We start from the raw sequence: 23,251 nt of genomic DNA, 5'->3' as shown, positions 1-23,251 counted from the left end.
AGTCATAGCAGTAGGTTCATTACCTTTAATTGTAGGTGTAAGCTATTTTCAGTACGGCGGAGCGCAGCAGCTGGCTGCTCAGAGCTACGCTATGGAGGCTAATGGAATTTCTTGGTTTCCCTCATTAAACTCATCAAATTCAACATCCCAAAACTCCACAGCGCTTTTGTAGACAAGTTGTGACCTGCACAACCACCACGCTATGAGATAATGACGGAACGATACGAAACGGAGCCGTTTTCGAGGTAAATACAGGGTAAATACGGAGACTGCTTGCTGAAAAACTGTCCCTGAACGCAACGCGCATCAGCGGTTTTGTATGAATTTACCTCGAAAACGGCTCCGTTTCGTATCGTTTCGTCATTATCTCATAGCGTGGTGGTTGTGCAGCTCACAACTTGTCTACAAAAGCGCTGTGGAGTTTTGGGATTTTGTATTTGATGAGTTTGATGAGGGAAACCAAGAAATTCCCTTAGCCTCCATAGCGTAGCTCTGAGCAGCCTGCTGCTGCGCTCCGCTGTACTAAAAATAGCTTACACCGACAATTAAAGGTAACGAACCTACTGCTATGACTATAGCAATTATGGCAATGGGCCAATTTGCCAAAATGTTGAACTATCCCTTTAAGCACTGTAGTGCTCAGTCCCCATGCCTAAAGACAATCTACAAGCACATTAACTACCGCCAAGCTCTGCTCTGCTTCACATTGACTTTTTTTGTTTCCATCTTTTCTGACTTTCTGGTAGCAGGCCTATGTGACGTCACCTGTTGGTTTATGAACTGCTGTTTTAAAGCCAAGAGTCTGTGTAACTGGCCAGCAGCATTTTTTTTTTTTTTGTGCCAGAAGAAACCATATTTGGATGAGAGGGCGGAGCTGGGGGCAGTGTGGGGTGTTGGACACATGTCCCGTGTCTCTGAGGAACATCAATTATGCTATGCCCACCTACACCACCACACTGACCACATCAGCACTTACCATAAGATGAAATGACTCAGTATTTAATCACAGTAGGCTAGTCTAGGTTTATTTATTAGCTTAAGCAGCTTTTCACTAATACGTAGTAATTACATTTTGAGTATGACGTGGCCTAATACGTAGTTTTCAAGAGTGCAGTTCATCTTTGCAGACTGCACAGCATAGTTTAGAACAGTTAGCACAGTTTTCATAATTTTGAGTGTTTAGGACCGTTAGCATCTTTTACAACAGTTTGCACAGTTTCAGAGTGATTGATGAAGTTGATGTTGTTTGTTGGCTTGTGGCTGCAGTGTCAGACCCTGTCAGGGTTTTACACATGTTAATTGTCTCCTGTATTAAGATAGTTCAGAGTGTTTAGCCCATCCCCTTCCACCCCCACCCTCCCAACAGATTGACAGGATTGGTTCTGTCTGTGTGAATCTGTGTTTATGAGGCTGTGATTGGTTGAAGGTGGAAACACTCTATCTATCTATCTATCTATCTATCTCTATCTATCTATCTATCTATCTATCTATCTATCTATCTATCTATCTATCTATCTATCTATCTATCTATCTATCTATCAGTCTGTCTGTCTGTCTGTCTGTCCTGTCAGAGAGAGAGAGAGAGAGAGAGAGAGAGAGAGAGAGAGAGAGAGAGAGAGAGAGAGAGAGAGTCTCTGCACAGTTAGATATATCTCCTCTTTTTTTCTTCTCTTCTCTCTCTAACTTTCCCACATTCGACACTTGGACCATAAAAGGACACACAGACCCACGACCCGCCGCTCAATCACCAGTGTAACCGGAGAAGGGGCTGCAGTGTCCGGCAGCGGACTGGACTGTGTGACCGTCCGGACCGGACCGGAGCGGACCTCCACCTGCTGCTGCAGCCAGACTCTCCTTCAGCCATGGGACTGGCTTCGGACAGCCCGCGTCGGTTTTCACCGACTTTTACCGAAGAGCTCCCGGGTTTTCGGGACGTGATGAAGCCGTGAAGCTTTTTCCCAGGAGACATACACCGTTAACTTCTGTTCCTGCGCCCAGATCCCTCCACATGAACAAGGGATTTGACGCGTAATTTAAGGTTAATTAACGGTTTAATTGGTGGTGCAGGGATTTGGATTCATCGTCACAGTCACTGTCATTAACTCTCTGGACTGGCAGCCACCATGAGTGTGTGGACCAACGACTCCTCCGTGGAGCTTTACGCCCGGACGCAGCCCCAGCTGCCCGTCTCCAACTGGTCCTCCAACCGCAGCGACGGCCCCCAGCCCCGCGGCCCCCACGGCCCCCACGGCGCCGCTCCCCTCGACCTGAGCCGGGCGGTGCCGGTGGGCATGGTGCTGGCCTCCTTCATCATGTTCGCCATAGTGGGGAACATCCTGGTCATTCTGTCGGTGGTTTGTAACCGACACCTGCGGATCCCGACCAACTACTTCATCATCAACCTGGCCATAGCGGACCTGTTGCTGGGGACAACGGTGCTGCCGGTGTCCGCCACCCTGGAGGTGAGACCACTACCTGTTCTCAGAGCAGTCAACCACACACAACCTAAATGTTAAGTCCATGACAGATTTATTCCACAGTGAGGACAAATAGGTTTTTTGTAGTTTTTTTTTTTTAAAGGAGTTTATTTTTGCTCTTGCTTTTCTTTTTCTTTTTTCTTTACCCTGCAGGTTTTTTTTTAATTAGAAAAATAAAAACTAATTAAATTAAAATTAAAAGCTTATCCTAAAAAGATAAAGTTAGTCTAGTTTATATTGATTCAGGCTGAATGTGGTGAAAACAAGATGTTGGACTAATATCAGTCCATAATCCAAAATGATAGATCAATAGGTCAAATAACAGTTATGACAAGGAGAGGGCCTAAAGAAAGAAGATCAAAGGACTGATCAATGAATGGAATCAGCTGATTAATAGGAATGATTTTTGATCATCCACATTTAATGGAACCTGAAGTCATGATGGAAACAGGCTAAGTTTAATTATAAACAACAACAGACAGGCAGAAAGGAACCACTACATTATAAACTGTTGTACACTTGTGTGTAGTTCTGTGCAGCACAGTGAATAGATTAGCGTGATGTCACCGGTAATCAGTGTGTTGCACGTTTGCTAAGCCAGGATGACAGGGTGCAGATATGTCAGACCAGCTCTAAGTAATTCAGATAAGTGTGCATCCATAGCTTTCTTTAATAGCCCGCAGTATCACTCTCACATTCACTGATGCAGAAATGGAAAAGACACAGTACAGACTTTTCCAGCAGCAGCTCCTGCTGGAAGCTGAGGCGGTGGAGGTGCTCATTCTCATTCACACTTTCTGAAAAAGGAAACACAAAGGATCAGAGCCAGGCACGTAATCGCAAACTGTATGTGTACGATGTCCACAAAGACACACTTTCTAACACAGAAACAGAATAATTATAGTAACTTGACATTTTCTCCAAATTAAATGTGATAAACTTGTGTAGCGGAATACGCACCACTATGTCGTTTCTCGGCCCTAAAACAGTGTTTATAAACTCATTCAAATGGTCGAAAAAATGGTTAAACAAGTAGTTCACCAAAAAATGAAATTCAGTCACCCTCATGCTGATGAATACTTCGGAGTAGTTTTTTAAGGATATATAAGGATTTGGTTGGACTAGGAACCGGCCTCCCGGGTCTCCAGATGCACTTTGAGGAATAAAAAACTACTCTGGAGTATTCATCAGCATGAGCGGGAGGCACTAATGACTGAATTTCATTTTTTGGTGAACAATTCCTTTAATAGGATGAATTGTGCCACCACTGCAGCCTGAGCCTGAGTCGCTTTTTAACAATCCTACAAATGAGGAGCCCACACCAGTTACATAAGGAACTTGTATGTCTGGCCCAGGCGTCACAGAGCGAGTGAAGCCACTTGGCCTCTAAATTTGGTTATCATTAGATTAGATTAGATACATTTTATTGTCCTGAAGGAGATTTGTTTTGGGCTAAAAGTGTCGAATACAGCTGCACAATTTGACAAGACAAACACAACAAACAGCAAAAACAGTCAGGACATTACATAAACTCCAAACACTACTCGTGACTCGGATATTTTATCGGGTGTAAGAAAACATTTGGATTTGTGTTGCACAGAGTTACGTATTGCACAAAGTCCAGCTTGTAAAAAGATGACAAGATGAACAGAATTACATAAAACAGGACTAAGACCACTAAATGGACATTCTTAGAACTTAGAGCCCTAGAATAAAAGATAGTAAGTAAATGAAATGTAAATTAGGACAAAACCTAAGGCTGAGGTGATGCTCTGTTCAAGCTGGGGATGGGGCTATTGATTGTTTTGTTTTGTTTTACTAACAGGTATTTATGATCACGACAACATCATGGTTACCTCTCTGGGTCCAAAAATCATCTCTTTTGGTGGTGACTGCACACCAGGGTTTGGCAGCAATCTTCTTCAAACAGTCCCCTAACCTTTGTCCTCAAATGATCTTACTTTACTTCTTTCTTTCTTTCTTTCTTTCTTTCTTTCTTTCTTTCTTTCTTTCTTTCTTTCTTTCTTTCTTTCTTTCTTTTATTTGTTTATTTTCACAGAGACAGTGCACATTAATTGGCATTAATGTAAATGCACCAGTATTAGCTAAGCAGCTAGTTTCCACCTGTACTCCCTGGGCAAGGTGTTAACTGCCAGCCTGTAACAAAACAACATTACATGCATTTCATACTGTTTACAAATGATATGGTTCATCTAAACGCACATTATGTCACTATATGTCACTCAAAACACAGCAGCAAATAGAGATATTACATAAAGCTGTAACACGTAAAAGCATGTAGCATGCAGAAGAAGAGCACATGTTTCTAAAAGGAATGCAACTAGAGCAGACAAACAGACACTCAACACACCATGCATCATACAACAAACAGACATGTTGTTTCTGTGTTACTCTCTCGATTTTTCCATAAATTTAGTTTTTAGTTTAGCAGTTTAAGGCATGCTCACACATGTCCTTGTTTTTAAAGGCTGACTCTTTTTTTTTTTTTTTATCTATACAAGCTTTAACCTTCTTGTTAATATGTGGCTTGTTTTTGGGGGGAAGTGTAGGAAAGGATGATTTATGTAGTCAGTAATTGAGACAGTTGCCTTATCAAAGTCCAGGTTATGACAGATGTTCCACAACAGACATCCCCTTATTTGTGGTTGCGGTTTGCTGGAATTCAGAATGGTTTTATACGTGGGCTTAAGGGAAACCGTTGAGTCTGCAAAGACTGGAAATATGCCCCTTCCCCTGCTCTTCTACAGAGAGGAGAGGCCCTCCAGCTCCACCAATGAGTCCGGGAAATCTCTCCGGATCCAAGTTGCGGTGAATACCAAGATGGTACTCATAGCAGTGTCATCCATTTTACTGTGTAGTGACCTCACATTGCTCAGGATAACTGAAGGTTGAGGTGGTCTGTTGCCAGATGCCTCTCTCCTTCACTGTTCCTCCAGTGGTGGTGGTGCTCATGTTGCAGAGCACTAGCAGTAAGCTGGGTACCTGTCATTGGTGCTACTGTATAGGCAATATAGTAGCTACAGTATATAGTAGGGGTGTGACGATACACTCATCTCACGAGACGAGACGAGACACGAGATTGGGTTCACGAGATTGAGACGAGACGAGATTTAAAGAAAACTGACAATATATGACTGGACCAACAGACTTTTATTTAACCGAGTTGCACATGCATTTTGAAATGTTTTATTGTAACTATTTACATGCATGATGTAAGAATGAGCTGTAAATAAATTTCTTCTTCCACAAATTGAAACTAAAACTAAAATTTATAAAAGTTAAAATAAATTAAATTAAATTAAAAAAAAAAAAATTTTCAAGTGCAAACAATATTGTGCGCAGTGTTTCCTCTAGGATTTTTTAAAGTAGTGGCAGCAACATTTTGGCAAGTTCGCTTATTGCCATGATCTTTATAGTTTTAGCAGTAGGTTCATTACCTTTAATTGTCGATGCAAGCTGTTTTTAGATCAGCAGGGTAGAAACGTGAGCTCTGCACGGCGCACGGTATTTCCAAACTCATCAAATACACAAATCCAACAAAACACTCTGGTGGACAAGTTGTGACCTGCACGTTCACCACACTATGAAATAATAATGGAACATTATTGGACAGAGTTGTTTTCGAGGTAAATGCGTAACCGGAACTACATTCCAGACACGGCTGCTGCATGGGTGGAGTGATTTCAAAAGCGCAAGTAGTTCAGAGTATTTGCTTCATGTGTCGTAATGTTACAAAATTATACGTTATTATTTCATAGTGTGGTGAATGTGTAGGTCACAATTGTGTAGATTGTGTAATTGATGAGTTTGATGAGGGAAACGTGGAAATACAGCGTGCCTCTGTTGCGTTAATCTAATACTATAGGGATTATGGCAATAGGTGAATTTGGCAAAATGTTGATATGAGGGTGGTTCATGCTTGGTACGCGACAGAGTTACTGTTGGCAGCTAGCAAACAGAGTTAGCCAGCTCGCTCGTGAACAGAGGCACCACTTCTCAGATGGAAAGCAGATTTTCCTTGTCATCTCTCACAGAGTCCTTGTTGGGGTTGAAACAGTGTCACAGTGCACGGTTAAACTATACCCACTAGAAGAAAACACAGTTAAAAAGACAGAAAAAAAACACAAAAAACAAGTTGCAACAGCAGCCCGACTGATCAGCGGAGCAGCACCACCGGAAAAAGCATCCAATCATCTGCTCCTGAGGGACATTTAATAGGGATACAGTCCAACAGATCAATGATGAGAATGAGGGAAAACTGTAACACAAAGTAGGCTGGTTAGTGGCTGCTGTGACTCTAATGTAACACATCTTTAGTCATCTGTAATGTGTTTTACAGGCAGTAGAAGTCATCTTTGATGTACACATTCTTCTGTGGCCAGTTAAGGTGATAAAGTGCGTGCCAAAGATTTTCGTTCAGATTTGTGGCAGTGCAGAAAGTAATGCCTTTATTCAAATGTTCAGCATCTCTAACGCAGCAGACATGAACAGGCTCCTTGCAGAGAAACACAGCCACACTGACCATCTGTATCTGTGGGATGGTCAGTGTGGCTCCAGGCTGTGCAGTGATTTATCTTGAGTCCCAGCAATCTGCACAGATAACACATGTCATCACCACAAAACCTGTATCTGTCATACAAGTAGTCATCAGGAAATGTTAGTGGGTCCAACCTATCCCAAAAAACTTCCATGTGATACCTCCTCATCAAGTACGTGCCATTCTGCTGAAAGAAGATACAGATATAGGAGAATTTATACACTGACCTCATCACTGACTTCATTGAAACCACTTTTGCAATATTACATTAAATTAACCACTGTGGACGCAGCAATATTTGAGTTTATTGCTACATTTATCCTGAGAGTAAACTTTGTTGTCCGTATTAAAACATTAGATAGAGACTCCAAGGACTGCACCATTTTGTAAGCGTTTCCATGTGTGTGAGATTTGTGACAAATGAGTTGATGGAGAAGGAGGCTCTCAAATGTCCTTAACAGGCTTTAATGAATCAGCACCAGCAGCACAACAACATGTCTGCTCACTCACTCTGCAGGACATTACTGTAAGTCACACAGTAGGCCCAGTTGTTCAAAGGTAATCCGATCGGATTCTGGATAATGGATTGGATCAAATCTTGAAAATGGGTTGTTCAAAACCAAAAACGGATTCTGAGATCGGATTAGATCATGTAATCCAATCTTGGTTTTGATCTGGATCAAACCCTCAGTTTGTGTTCAAAACTTTTCAGTAGGATCGGGATAACTTTGATCCAAAACATCAGGATTATTCTGCAGTTGGGTGGATTCAGGGGGGATTTCAAGAAAAAAATGTGATTTAAATTAAATTCAAACTGGTCAAATAAACAATATTCATAATATAGTATATACATTTATTGATTTATATTTTGCACCTAATTTTAAACCACAACAGTGATTAGTAAATAATGTTAAAGCAGAAGTGAGTGATCCGGTCGTTTTCGCTAATGCTGCGTTCCAGGCAGGCTTTTGAAATCGTAAATTACAGCTTCAAGTCACAACTTACGACTTTGTAGCGTTCCAGGCAACCCACTCGTGTTTTTCCGACCTGTTTTACCGGTGAAAGTCACTATAACGGCCACTCGTAACTTCCGACCGGTGAACTCGTACCAGATCGAACTGGTACCACTTCACGGTCGGAAAAATACGAGTTTCCTTGAACGCACCATAACAGTCCTCGTCGCTACGTCACCACATTCACGGCGTTCCTTGGCTGCACACACAGCCCTGCATGCCGTTCTCTCTCCTCATTGGATAAAAACTGTAGGATACGATAAATGTTTTCTCTTCGGCTCAGAGCAGAGCAGAGTGACTGAGAGACCCGTGTTTCAGACCAAACACTCTATGTAAGTGATTGCTGTCGGAAGATAGAACTATTTAAGACTTATATTAACACAAATATATCACTCACTTCTGCTTTAACTTTTGAATATTCTACAACTGAAAAACTTTTCCCCAACTACTTTTCCCCAAACTGAATTTAATGAAATTTGAAGTTTGAATTTTAAAATTTGAAGTTTGAATTTTGAAATTTGAAGTTTGAATGTTGAAATTTGAAGTTTGAATTTGAAACACATGGGGAAATATATGTATATTTGTATATATTTGTGTATATTTGCTTTTTTCAATTTATTTTAACAGCCCAACCAGATGGAGTCTGGCTGTTTAAAAGACATTGAAGAAACAACAAAGAGCACAGAAAACAATACATACACTCTGTTTTCAAATAAACACACTTGAGTGACCCATGCTGCTGTTCTACCTGTTGTTTACAGACCAATCAGCCTTCATTGTGATGCACAGTCCCATCTAGAGCATCATTATCCGGATTTGGTAATCTTGAAAAGTTGGATTTGGATCAGACTGATCCAATCCTACTTTGCTTTGAACAACTGGGATAAAAGTAAAACAGATTACGTGATCCTGGATAGCAAAAAAGGGGATTTCAAAATCCGGATAATTTTTATCCAGATTACACCTTTTGAACAACTGGGCCCAGGATTAGTTAAGCCTGACTGTTAGCCTGGTTGGGAGCAGGCTAGCTGCACAGAATACATCTCCATGGTAACATACTGTATGTGCCTCTGCTTTCATGCAATCAAGTACCGTCTAGATCCAGCCAGGATAATCAGAAAATCCCAGCTTAATCTGCTATTAAGGGATACAGCCCCTAGAAAAAGCCAGGCTTTAAACTAGCACCATCTCCAGATTAAGCCTCAAATCGTTCCACTAACACAGTCAAGAGATTGATCTAATCCAGACTGACGCAATCTTGCTTTATACACAGACCCAGGAAACATGAGAGGCCGAAATGAATGGATAAACAAAAAGATGGTCAAAGGTCACAGAGAGGAAAGTTAGAGCCGTCAGGTGACTGTGAGCACTGGTGTACAGGTTGACTTCTGCTTAGGGAGCATTGCTCTGTACAAAGTTCATTTATTATTTGCTCCGTGTCATTTGTCTCCTAATGACTGGAAAATTCCTTTTGGAAGATGAAATCTGAGGTGAAATATATTTTTATTCTTTGACACAGATCTTAACTAAGCCTGGTCTGGAGCAGGCTTGTTCACTGGCATAGGTTACCAGGGAGATTCATACAACTTCAAATTCAACTTAAATGAGCCAGACTTATCGAAATAAGCAAGGGTTTTCCTTAAAGCAGATATCAGTGGAATGTTTTTGTTAATATAAGTCCTAAATAGTCCTATTTTCCGTCAGCAATCACTTACATGAAGTATTTCAGCCTAAACACGAGTCTCTCCGTCACTCTGCTCTGCTGTAACCCGAGGAGAAAATTTTCCTTGTGGGATACAAGTGTTATCCAATGAGGAGAGAGAACGGCATGAAGGGCTGTGTGTGCAGCCAAGGGATGCGCGTGAATGTGGTGACGTAGCACGAGGACCAATTGATGCCTGACAAGGGCGGGGGCTGCTAACTCATGGTGCGTTCAAAGAAACTCGTACTTTGTGTATTTCCTTCCTGTGAAGTCATACCAGTTCGATCTGGTACGAGTTCACGGGTCGGAAGTTACGAGTGGCCGTTATAGGGAACTTTCACAGACAACAGGATGGTAAAAACACGAGCTACGGGTTACCTGGAACGCTACCAAGTCGTAGTTGTGACTTGAAGCTGTAACTTACGGTTTCAAAAGCCTGCCTTGAACGCAGCATTAGCCGAAACGGCCGTGAAGCTGATATCTGCTTTAATCCTTCTTCATGGAATATCCCCTGTCAGTTAAATGCATTTTATTTCCCTCTATTGAGGTGAAGTGACTGATCCTAAGTCTGTGAGACAACAAAATCATATACACTGGTCTATATCTATACCCCTGTCTCTGCAGGTCTTGGATTACTGGGTGTTTGGTAGGATCTTCTGTGACATCTGGGCGGCGGTGGACGTCCTGTGCTGTACAGCATCCATCATGTCTCTGTGCGTCATTTCCATCGACCGCTACATCGGTGTCCGCTACCCGCTGCAGTACCCCATGATAGTCACAGAGAAGAGGGCGCTGCTCGCCATGCTGGGTGTCTGGATCCTCGCCATCATCATCTCCATCGGCCCGCTGCTCGGCTGGAAGCAGCCGCCTTCACAGGTATGGGACCGTAATCACTTCCTGTTTATCCAGATGAAACGTCTGTGTGACATTATGGCTGAACAGTGTTTGTGAGGTGAGAGTGAAGAAGTCACTGGGAACAACCTGGAGAACAAATACAGTATGTTTTACAGCCACTCTGTCTGACCTTTTCCCATGCACAGACTCAGATTCTGCACAATCCAACACAACCTCTTCCCATAATGCATTTCACCTTCCTGACATGTATTGCAGTCATGAAGCATCCCATTGGTCACTTGTCTTGACAGCAACAAAACAACAAAAACAACAAGAAGGTGCTGTTCATCTCAGAGTCACGACCCAATCAGCAAACAGCTAAGTGCTCGAGCCTGCCAAGATGATAATGATCAGCATTAGTTGTTGCTCTGGCGTACTTTCACTTACTTTAGTCACATGTCTCATCTATTGATGTATTATTCCATGTTTTGATCATTTCTGGAGAAATGTTGAGATTGTGTGTATTGTGTGGAATGTTCGGGCTAGAATGGGTGACATCCGAGTGGGAGAAGTTGTCTGGTATTGTCTGAAACCTTTCTCTTTCCATGCTGCTACCGGCCACATACACTCTACACACATGATTTTTTCTTTACTTTGCTTCTTTACTTAAGAAGTTGTGAGGACGGCTACCTATTAGGCAAGGCAAGGCAATTTTATTTGTATAGTCCATTTTTACAAACAGTTTGTCTCAAAGGGCTTCACATGGCATCATAACAACATCCTCTGTCCTTAGACCCTCACATCCACTGAGGAGAAACTCCAGAGAAAAAACAGGAGAAACCTCAGGGTGAGCAACAGAGGAGGGATCCCTCACCCAGGACAGACGGGACATAGATGTTGTTACAGATAAGAAAACAGTTTATAACACAAAATATGGAAAACATAGAAATGTTAAAGGAGTCATCACCCGGAAATCGCATTTTTCCTTGTTAAAACATGTATACTGGTGTTGGACCTCAGTGGAAACTTGCCTGAAAACCTGGGGTTTGAAAGTGGCTGAGTTTTTTGGTTTGAGCTCTTTGTTTAAGCCAGAGTAGCTCATGAGGCTGCACACCGCAAAATGACCAGATTTTGATTCTGCTCCTACGGTGACGTCACCGTGGAGACTGCTTTCATAAACACACCTCTCTTCCACCACCCCGACTTCCGCCACGCCAGAATTACTTATTGTTTTATTTCCCACTGTAGCGCTGTTATTTCATCACTTTATTAAGTTTTAATCATTTTTCATGCGAGAAAGTAAGGGTTTAGATCCCCGAATATGCGGATAGTTTATCCAAATGACGGCTGTTTAGAAGTTTGCTCCGTGTTGGGAGAAGTGAAGCTCCAGCTACTGCAGCGAGGCACACGACAGAGAGCAGCATAGTATGCGGTTTCCAATACAGCCTGCATGTAGCCCACTGGGCCAAGCACCATTCCGGCTCTGTCCTTCCTGCGTCCAATCAACGCCTCATTACATATTAATACAATGAACATCCGGACCAGTCAAAACCTCGCGCTTACTTTCACGAGAGAAAGTTGCCGTATGAAAAAGTGTCAGAACAAGCTCTATGTTTGAATTTAAAAAAATAAATGTTTCCAATAAGTTTTAAGAATTGATTCAAAGCAATTTAAGGGGGATTGGATACGTAAAAAAACAGGTGATGACTCCTTTAACAAGAGCTGATGAAGGCAGCTTCTGGTGGGAGGGAAGGCAGGGAGAGCAGGCCAGCTTACAGTTTTTCTCGATTGCTAAGACACATTTCTCGAAAGCTTCTCTCCTTTTCTCTAAACTGTGAACACAAACCCCAATTTTCAAGCTACATTCACAAAACCTCAGACTCTTCTTGCAAAACCAAACCTTCACCTCAAAACAGTTTAATCTGTTCTCAAAACTGAACTCTGTTGTCAAATCGTCCCCCGAGTCAATCAAAATTAAAAACACTACTGAGCAGTCACTAAACACTACATAGAAAAATAGAAAACACAAAGCTCAGCACATGAAGCTGTAGAAATACATGTTTATTGTTCACTGTAGCTAAATGCATGTTGCAAAACAAAAAACCTGTGCATTTAGCACTTCTCTCCTTCCCTTTCTTTCACCATCCTCCTTCCCTCTCCACATCCATTTCATCCCCTTTTCCTTCCTTCTTCTTTTTTCTTCCCAGTTCATCCCTCCCTCCCTCATCCTTTCTTCCTTCACCCTGTCGGCTCTCATCTTCTCGTCTTGCAAAACAAAAAACCTGTGCATTTAGCACTTGTACATAGTACTGTAAAAAAAAAAGAAAAAGAAAAGAAGTACAAAAACCAGAAATCTTGTGCATTTAGCACGTAGCACTTGTACAGTACAAAGACAAACAGAAATCTTGTGCATTTAGCAGTAAGCCAACATAAAAATAAAGTACAAAAATATAGAAATGAGAAGTGCATAACTCAGCCGCAGCATCATTTACTGTATCTGTACTGGCTCAGGCCACAGGACTTCATCCTCAACTGGCTTACAGTATATGTGCCCTCACATCATTGGACACAAGTGTGATCAATTTTGAGTTGTTGTGTTCAACCGGTGAAACTTGTGCTTTACTTGTGTTTGACTTTTGCCACCTGTGCTCAGCATTATGCAACACAGGTGCATCACAATGAAAATGTGTTGGTAAGTTGTGTCTAAACAGGTGAAAAGTGCTGATGGTTTTGCCAAAAGAGACTGATTCAATCAGTGGGTTCAGGCAACTGAGAATTTGGTTCAGACAACAGGGTTTAGTGTTTTAGCAACTGAGAAAAACTGTAATGGGAGGACTGGATGGCAGACTGGTTCATGGGAAGGGAGGGCAGGCCGGTTTACAGCAGGGGGGAAGGGGTGATGCAGGTGGCGGCTGGTGCAGAGAGATGGAGCTCCAGTGGATCTGTAGAAACACAGAGAGAGTGCGAGACACCAAAGCCAAACTACAAAGTGCAACAGATAAAGATAATGACAGTTCAAAATGTGCGGAGAGGAGAGGAGAGGAGAGGAGAGGAGAGGAGAGGAGAGGAGAGGAGAGGAGAGGAGAGGAGAGGAGAGGGCTCCATGTAACCAGATGTGTCCCCCAGCAGTCTAAGCCTATAGCAGCGTAGCTATAAAATGGTTCAGAGCTACATGAACCAGCCCTAACTAAAAGCTGTGTCATAAAGGAAGGCTTTAAGACTGGACTTAAAGGAGAATTCCGGTCATTTTTGACCCCTAAATCGTTGTCCTGATGGTCACCCAGTGTTGGGGGGAGCAAAAAACGCTACTAAAATTGATGCCCCGCCACAGAAACAAACACTTTTTCCTTGTTGTGATGATTTCTTTACAAAAATAAACGGTGGAGCAGTGCAGTGGTGATGTCCAAAATATCTCAGACCGTTTATTTTTGTAAAGAAATCATCACAACAAGGAAAAAGTGTTTGTTTCTGTGGCGGGGAGAGCAGGCGCTCTGTGATGGGATAGTAATGTCTTTCCAGGATGTTTCAGAGTTCAGCTGTCTGAGGTGAGTGACTACATGCAAAAACACAAAGTTTATAGTACTAGTAGTCATAGTAGTGTTTATACTCAGTATAACTGTACAGTTCAGTGGTGTCTCGTAAGGATTCCAGTCATGTACCATAGATATTTGATTGTTTTTTGAGTGTTTGTCGCTATCGCTAGCACCGTCTAGCCATGGTGTAACTCTGGTTTGCCTGCATCAATTTTAGTCACGTTTTTTGCTCCCCCCAACACTGGGTGACCATCAGGACAACGATTTAGGGGTCAAAAATGACCGGAATTCTCCTTTAAATGTAGAAAGAGTGTCTGCCTCTATTTAGTGGCATTTGGAAATAAGGTGAGTTTGTTTGGTTAATTATGCCTTCAATATCACAAGATTCACAAATGATTGCAAATATTTAGGCTACTGTAAGCCTAGCATTAGTCTTTGGCTGGGTCCTGCAACTTCGGGGTCCCTAGAAACAATAATGAGTTATGGTCAAGGTCATGGTCACGTTTATTTATAGAGCACCTTATAAACAACCTAGGTTGACCAAGGTGCTTTACATAAAATAAATAACAATAAAATACAAAGGTACATTTCAAAAGACAATTTCAGCAATGACACATACATTCAGTAAATCAAACAACTTTGTCCCACCACTGCCAACGCTCGATCGCCTCTAGTTTTTAGCCTGCTTTTAGGCACATGCAGATTTATTTCATTTACAGACCTCAGAGCTCTGAGAACATGTATGAGTTCCACTAAGTACACAGGGGCCATATCGTTCAAAATTTTGAAAACAAAAATCAGGATATTAAAATCAATTCCGACAGGAAGCCAGTGCAGGGAGGCCAGAACTGGGGTTATGTGCTCTTCGTTCTCTGTCAGAAGACGAACAGCAGCGTTCTGCACAAGCTGCAGGCATCGCAAAGAGCGCTGGTCTAAACCTACATACATTGAATTACAATAATCCAGCCTCGAATAAATAAAGGCATGAATAACCTTCTCCAGGTCACTAGGAGAGAGAGATGGTTTTACCTTGGACAGAAGTTGCAGCCTTTGACTACAGAGCCAATTTGCTTGTCAAATTTAAACTCACTGTCAAACATGACACCAAGGCTCTTAATGACAGAGCAGTTTTTTTAACCCAGGGACGGGGGCAGAGCATCAACACAATCACTGTAACGTTCATGACGCCCAAGGTTTTTACCACTCGTGTTCTTGTTTCTTTCTTTCTTTCTTTTTCACATATCAAAGTTTAAAAAGATATAACATATAAAATCCAAAATAATGTGAACCCCCTCCAGGGGCTTGTAGGGTGGCATTCTCCGACTACAGTTCTAAGCTAATGAACATACATTTGTGAGGTACAAAAATCGTTCATACATAATAAATACAAACATGGTTTAACATGATTTAACATTGTAGTACAATGCAATACAAAAGCTTGATAAACATATGATAAGAAATCTAAAATAATCCCAGTTTAGATAGGCAGACCATGTGGAAAGTATTGACTGGTTAGCAGGAGTGACTTTAGTGCTCTCCTAAATTGTTGTAAAGATAAATCAAAGAAATGTAATAAATTCCATATTCTTGGCCCACGATAAAGTATACAGAACTGTGATTGAGAGGTACAACAAAATTGGGTTCTAAGGTGGCAAGAGTTACGTGTGGAATAGGTGTGAAATTGATAGTTGTATGCAAATATATAATGAATAGATGATGGAAGGAGTTTTTTTAGGGAACCATAAACAAATAAACCAATCTGAAGATGATTCACTTGATAAACACTGAGGATACCAGACTGAAGGAATAGAGGCTGTGAAGAATGTCTTTGATAAGCACAGTTTATTATTATTACTGCTCTTTTCTGAAGCTGGTATCTGGGCTTGAGCTTAGTTTGGTAAGTGCTGGCCCAGATGATGTTACAATAAGCTCATTAAGTTATTTTCTGTTTTTATAGCACATTTGTGTCTTTGTGTGTGTTTTCTTGGATCGTGACCAGCAGTTAATTATATATACCAGTATAACACTTAAAGAAAACAGTTATTGAAATCATATGACTAAAACTCTGTCCTAGTACATAAGTTGGCATTGTTGAAGCTGTGCAGGAAGCAGCTCAGAGAGGAGTTAGTGGAGCTCAGCTGTGCAGTCAGATGGACTCAGGTGGTCCACCCACCAGGTCCAGTGAGTCACCAGCTGGAGGCTGCTCAGCTTTCTGCTTATAGAAAACTCACAAACTGTTCCCTCACTGAGGTTCACTGGTCTCACTCAAATATGTGAGTTTTAATCCAATCAGAGCTGCTGATTTTACCTCACATAACTCTGCAGAGGACTGCCAGGCTGTGGTGTAATGTTGATGTTATATTGATGTTGATAATGTCTGGTGTGTATCATGTGACACCTCTGCTCTGCCCTGGCAGGACAACACTCAGTTGACACAATAACTACAGTGGCAAGAAGAAGTATGTGAACCTTTTGGAATTCCTTAGTTTTCTGCATTAGTTGGCCATTTAATGTGATTCAATCTACATCTAAAGTTTAAAAGTCTAAGTTTAAACAAACACAATGTGCTTAACCTCATACCACACAAACAAAACAAATAATACTTCATGTCTTTATTGAACATATCCATTAAACATTCACAGTGCAGGTGGAAACAGTAAGTGAACCCTTGGATTTAATAAGTGGTTGAAGCTCCTTTGGCAGCAACAACCTCAACCAAACGTTTCCTGTAGCTGCAGGTCAGAACTGCACAGCACTCAGGAACTGCGTCAGCTCAGCCATGTTATTATGGGATGTCTGGTGTGAATGGCTCTCTGGAGGTCATTCCATAGCATCCCTATTGGATTCAGGTCTGGATTTTCTTTTGTTGAAGCTCCTCTAGATTATTTAGATAGATAGTAGATTTACTTCAATGTTTAGGCTCATTGTCCTGCTGCATCACACAACTTCTCCTGAGTTTCAGCTGGTGGACAGCCACACTGACTGGGTTCACATACTTTTTTGTTCCATTGTATGAGGAACTGGTCCCTGACCCCAGGTCAGTGGTCAGTGGAAATAATGCGTGTTTATGCGTTGGTCATGCAGTCAGGTATGTCAGTGTGGTAGCTTTGACCCTTCAGTCAGTTTACGAAGGCATCGTGGTGAACCTGGTACACAGAATTCTAAATGACCCTTCACATATTCTGTATTCAGAATACAAACTATTGCCTTCAGGGAGACGGTACAGAGCAAGCCGATGCAAAAGTAACGATACAAACTCAGCTTCCTCCCTACATCCATTTCACTTCTAAACAAACCCGCTAAATTTTAATTGGGTTGTTATCCCTACTTCATTCTTTTTCTGATGACTGTGCTTCTTTTTATTATTATTTTTTTATTGTATATATATATATATATATATATATATATATATATATTTTTTTTTTTAATCTTTTTATGCTCCTGATACTCCTGCACTTTATTCGAGTTTTTAATAGTTCTCATCAGTACTTTTTATCTACCATATTTATATGTATTTGTGTGAATGGAAGAGTTGTGTGTATGTGAGAACTGTGCGAATAATGTCAAATGTACTTGTTTTTTTAATCTGTTTTGTGTACTTTGTAATGCAGTTACTTGCGGCACATGACTGTCCACGACAAATTTCCCTGCAGGGACAATAAAGTTGTATTGAAATTGAGCTTCTCAGTGCAGTTAAAAACACATCGTTGCATCTTATGCAAACTGCAAATGTGCAGATCAGCAGTCACCTCATGTTCTTTATGAGCAGTCTGTTCCAGAGACTCACTGATCCATCCCATAATCTCCAGAGTGTCAACTCCTGCCTTCAAATAGATTTTAGTAGTAATTTAGTTTACTTCCATCAATAAAGCATTTAAATAACATGACCTGAGGCCACAAGGTTGAGCGATGTCATCATCCTCGGGGTTTGGTGCTGAATCGTTGGAATATGTGCAAGTGTGAGTTGTGTTTTCATGTTTTTAGTGTATTTTGCGTGGAGGTTTTTAGTTTGTTTGTATCATGGAGAGAGCGATGCACAGCTCCAGAGGCGTACCCTGTGGAACAAGTCCTAGTGTCAAATGATGCGAGTTATACAGTAGCTGTCATGGTGATCCCAGTGGTAACATGTGACCAGTCTTCCTTCTGACAGTCCAGCTGCGTTCCCGTCGCCCTCTAGTTCCCTGCAGTGGACTACACAGGGTGTGCAGCCATGTTCAGTGTGGTTCCAGACCGCAGGGGGCAGTCTGAAGGGAACTGTGAACTGTGCAGGGAGGGAGTGAACAACGCTTCACCGGATGTTGACTACAGATATTACCCATCAGTCAGTGCGCTCCGGCCTAAACTTTGTTTACTGTGGTGGTGTATTGTTGTTTTTGTTGTTGTTGTGATTGTGGTTTTGTGATGTTGTTGCTGTAATGATTGTGTTGGTATAATGTGTCTCCTGCAGGACGACAGTCAGTGTCAGATCACCGAGGAGCCGTTCTACACACTCTTCTCCTCGCTGGGCTCCTTCTACATTCCTCTGGCCGTCATCCTGGCCATGTACTGTCGTGTCTACATCGTGGCCAAACGCACCACCAAGAACCTAGAGGCGGGCATCATGAGGGAGCGTCAGGAGAACTCCAACGAGCTCACCCTGAGGATCCACTGCAGGAACCAGCAGGCCCACGACATGTGTGCTGGGGCGTCGGCCGGACGCAGCACGCTGGCCGTCAAACTGCTCAAGTTCTCCCGGGAGAAGAAGGCAGCCAAGACGCTGGGCGTGGTGGTGGGCATGTTCATCCTGTGCTGGCTGCCCTTCTTCCTGGTCCTGCCCCTCGGTACGTGCTGTAACTTCACTTCAAATTAAAGGTTATTATTAAAGGAGACATATTCTGCCCCTTCTCCACAAATTAAAATAGTTCCCAGGTGTCTTAACAAAATGTCTGTGACATGTTTTGGTCAAAATCCCCCAAGGATCAAACATCACAGCTCTTTTCATCCTCTCTAAACAGCCCTGTTCACAACGGCTGCTTTCAGTGTCTGTCCCTTTAAATGCAAATGAACCACTGCTTGCCCCGCCCCTTCTACTGGTACCAGATAGGGGTGGGATTATGCAAATTAAAAAACTAGTTACATCATTGCCAGACAGCCAAACAGCTCATAAAACCACATGGATTTCAACCTAGGGAGTCTGAACATTACACATTTTTTTGGCCGAAAGACGACAGACACCTAAATATATGTTTAAGAGCCTACAAAAAGTGATGTTTCCATAATATGTCCCTTTTAAAGGCAGTTCAGTGCAAGACCCTGGATGTCTTTTTTACATAGCAGCAGCTGGACAGGTCTCCAGGTCACATGTTGATGTGACGAGGCTTTGTCTGATTCATCACAATCAGCAGTGGGTTGCACCAGCTGTGCGTATGTTCAAACGACTGAGAACTAACTAACTGCTCAAACGGGCGATCGTGGGATATGAAAGGTTTTGTACATTCACAAGGGCTTGCATAAAGTAGAAACAGACCGGGCTTCTAGTTGAGACCGGCTTTTATCGGCTATTCTCTTGATCAGTGGAGGAGAGTGTCGTGAAAGCCAATATCGGGATGCGCGTGGAGGGGGAAAAAAATGTTGTCACCGTGACCACGTGTGTGTACGGGGGAGAGGCAGGGGCGGAGGGAACGGGGGTGACAGATCCAGCAAGAGGACAAACTATCCCGCGTTTAAATAACATATTGAAAATATCTGCTTGACAACTGATGGAGCTGGAAACAAGCCTAAATAAGCAACTACACTTTAACAACAAACCCAAAAAACTCGCAACCCACGACTACCAATAATTATAAGCAGTGTTGGGTAGTAACGCGTTATTAGTAACTCCGTTACTTTTTTCAGTAACTAATAACGTAACGCGTTGTTTTTTTGAATCAGTAACTCCGTTACCGTTACCAAATGCTGCGTTACTCCGTTCCTTTCCGTTCCTTCTGGTGAGGTTTTACAGTGGCACACACGTCCCATAACATCCTAGTGATCAATAAAGTTTCATTGAATTGAAAGAAAGACAGAGCGCAATGTGACACTGTGAAAAACAAAGCGCTTGGTGGCCGCCCTCTAGCGTCCCACACGTAATCTAACACGCTCCATGAAGAGGACAGGTCAGGTCAGGGCATGACGGCGAGCTAAGGTAACGTAGCTAACGCAGCATCCGAGACCGAAGCTGTGTGTCAGTTCAGGCTGCAGCCCCTGCACTGGGGCACAGCTCCGAGTCACAGCGAGCACAGCACACACAAGCCCCCACTCCACCGAGCAGCAGCGGTATTGGAGTCCGACAGACGGACTCGAATTATGACACATGAAACGGTAAACACAGCTGATCGATCGAAAAAAAAATTACCACCGGAGTGAATTTATTTCCGTCATTGAAAACAGGCTCTTGAATGTAACTCAGTCAAAGTAAGACGTATCCTCAAGATTTTTTTGCAGTTCTTAGGTCAAAGCTGTTGTATGCTGACACTATGCAGCATGATGGTAAAATTTTACAGATAGAAATACGTTTTTTCATCGGCATCAGTAGCTACAGAACTGAAATGACAGTTAGAGGGGGATTCAATCAACCTTTATTTAATGGGAGCATTGGAAAAAAAACGTTTTAAAGTAACGAAAAAGTTACTTTTTCACTAACGCATTACTTTTTGGTTTACAGATGTTACTGGTTCAAATTTGCGGGGTTTGTCCTGCACTGCAGGATCGCGTGATCGCGTGACTTTTCACCACAACTGATTTCCTCTAGGTGGCAGCACCGTACTAAATACTGCTCAGACGTTTTGGGGACAATGCTGACAGCCTGATAGCCGCGATTAGGAGTGGCGCTGTTCATGATACAGAATACAAGAGGATGAAAGGAGAACTAGCTGCAGACAGTAAATAATATAGTAGCCTAGTTTTTCAATGACAAAATGTAACGACGGCAGCTACAGTAGACTATAGCCCACGTCTCACTCTCTTTTTTCGGTCATCTGTCTCGTCATCTCCAAAATGTGTTTTTAAAATGAGCCAACTACAGTACTGTGCAGTAGTGCCGCAGATTTCTCACTCCGCACCTTGTTTGAGAGTGCAGCTGGATGATTTCTTGTGAATGAACGGGTCTGTGTCACTTTGGGGCTGGGCGATAAAACATAGGATAAATAACTTTCCCTCGATAGAAGACGCGGCCGATACAAAGTGACACCGTCAGCCATGCAGCCGGCCTGGACTTTTTATTTTTAATTATGAAGCAAGGCAAAGATGATAGCATCAACAAAACACGGCGTAACACACGCGGCTGTATGGGACAGGCTTTTATTTAATTCAGAACAAACCGCTTAGCAAAAATGGAAAATATAGTCTATAATAATTAATTGATCTGTTGTTTGGCCACTGTTTGAAAATAACCCGAATTATGAGCAAATAATCTGATCCAGAACAGCAGTCATAATCAGACTTCTTCTAAATAAACCTAAACATTAAATAACTGGGTCAGGTCGGACCATGGGGTTATTTTTTCTCTTCTTCTTCACAGGAGAAGAGGAGGCTATGTGCAAAGTACCACATTAACATCTCTATTCATATAACGCCCATCGAAACAGCTGATTTACATGTCGGCCGTTAAGGCAAGGCAAGGCAAGGCAATTTTATTTGTATAGCCCGTTTTTACAAACAGTTTGTCTCAAAGGGCTTCACATGGCATCGTAGCAACATCCTCTGTCCTTAGACCCTCACATCGACTGAGGAAAAACTCCATGGAAACCCTTTTAACAGGGAAAAACAGGAGAAACCTCAGGGTGAGCAACAGAGGAGGGATCCCTCACCCAGGACGGACAGACGTGCAATAGATGTTGTTACAGACAAGAAAACAGTTTACAGTTTGTCACAGAATGTGCGGAATATGGAAATGTTAACACATGGCGATTGGCCATTCACGCGGCTTTGTTCTTGGTTTCGGCCAATCAGCTTATAAGCACATGGCTAATTATCAGCTTTCAACCAATCGCACTGTTTTAATGTGTGTGTGTGAAAGTTATTTTCTTTAGTTCATTTTCGTTTCTTTTGGATTTTTTTTACAACAATGTATCAATATAATATTGTTTTCGTTTCATTTCGTTATAAAAATCAATCCCTTTTCTTTGAAACAATGAGATTGAGCAGCTAAAACTCAATAAACTCAACCATGGCTTGTCTTATTGTTAATCTGAACGCACATGTATAAAGGGCAGAGTCAAGGCAGCAGATAAATCACAAAACATCAACGCGTCCGTGAGCGCAGCGCACCTCCTCTTCTCCTGTGAAGAAGAAGAGAAAAAATAACCCCATGGTCCGACCTGACCCAGTTATTTAATGTTTAGGTTTATTTAGAAGAAGTCTGATTATGACTGCTGTTCTGGATCAGATTATTTGCTCATAATTCGGGTTATTTTCAAACAGTGGCCAAACAACAGATCAATTAATTATTATAGACTATATTTTCCATTTTTGCTAAGCGGTTTGTTCTGAATTAAATAAAAGCCTGTCCCATACAGCCGCGTGTGTTACGCCGTGTTTTGTTGATGCTATCATCTTTGCCTTGCGCAGATGATCCTTCATAATTAAAAATAAAAAGTCCAGGCCGGCTGCATGGCTGACGGTGTCACTTTGTATCGGCCGCGTCTTCTATCGAGGGAAAGTTATTTATCCTATGTTTTATCGCCCAGCCCCAAAGTGACACAGACCCGTTCATTCACAAGAAATCATCCAGCTGCACTCTCAAACAAGGTGCGGAGTGAGAAATCTGCGGCACTACTGCACAGTACTGTAGTTGGCTCATTTTAAAAACACATTTTGGAGATGACGAGACAGATGACCGAAAAAAGAGAGTGAGACGTGGGCTATAGTCTACTGTAGCTGCCGTCGTTACATTTTGTCATTGAAAAACTAGGCTACTATATTATTTACTGTCTGCAGCTAGTTCTCCTTTCATCCTCTTGTATTCTGTATCATGAACAGCGCCACTCCTAATCGCGGCGATATGTGATACATAATCATCAAGTCATAAAGCAAGACAGGCATTTATCATATTACAATAGTTTCTGTGATTTAGGCAGTGTATACAGTAGTTAGTTCTAGTTTAATAGCCTAGAGTT

General features: G+C 42.1%; 1 protein-coding gene across 2 annotated transcripts in view; it reads left to right on the top strand.

Moving 5' to 3' along the window:
- The first annotated feature begins 1,591 nt into the window (after positions 1-1,591).
- The window catches only part of LOC310997663 (alpha-1A adrenergic receptor-like), a 38,369-nt gene continuing 16,709 nt past the window's right edge, over positions 1,592-23,251 (top strand). The window contains exons 1-3 of one of the 2 annotated variants that reach the window (XM_083987444.1): positions 1,592-2,462; positions 10,375-10,626; positions 18,565-18,937. In XM_083987444.1, coding sequence (XP_083843570.1) covers positions 2,124-2,462; positions 10,375-10,626; positions 18,565-18,937 — 964 coding nt within the window. In that variant the 5' untranslated portion in view covers positions 1,592-2,123. Of the gene's footprint in view, positions 2,463-5,210; positions 5,322-10,374; positions 10,627-18,564; positions 18,938-23,251 lie in introns of those variants that run through there. The other variant, XM_083987445.1, reaches the window with a different exon arrangement.

The sequence above is a fragment of the Trachurus trachurus genome, assembly GCF_905171665.1.
Source record: "Trachurus trachurus genome assembly, chromosome: 14".
Lineage (NCBI taxonomy): Eukaryota > Metazoa > Chordata > Actinopteri > Carangiformes > Carangidae > Trachurus > Trachurus trachurus.
Note: the sequence above shows the minus strand (reverse complement) of the source record. Positions and strands in the feature narration are given on the sequence as shown.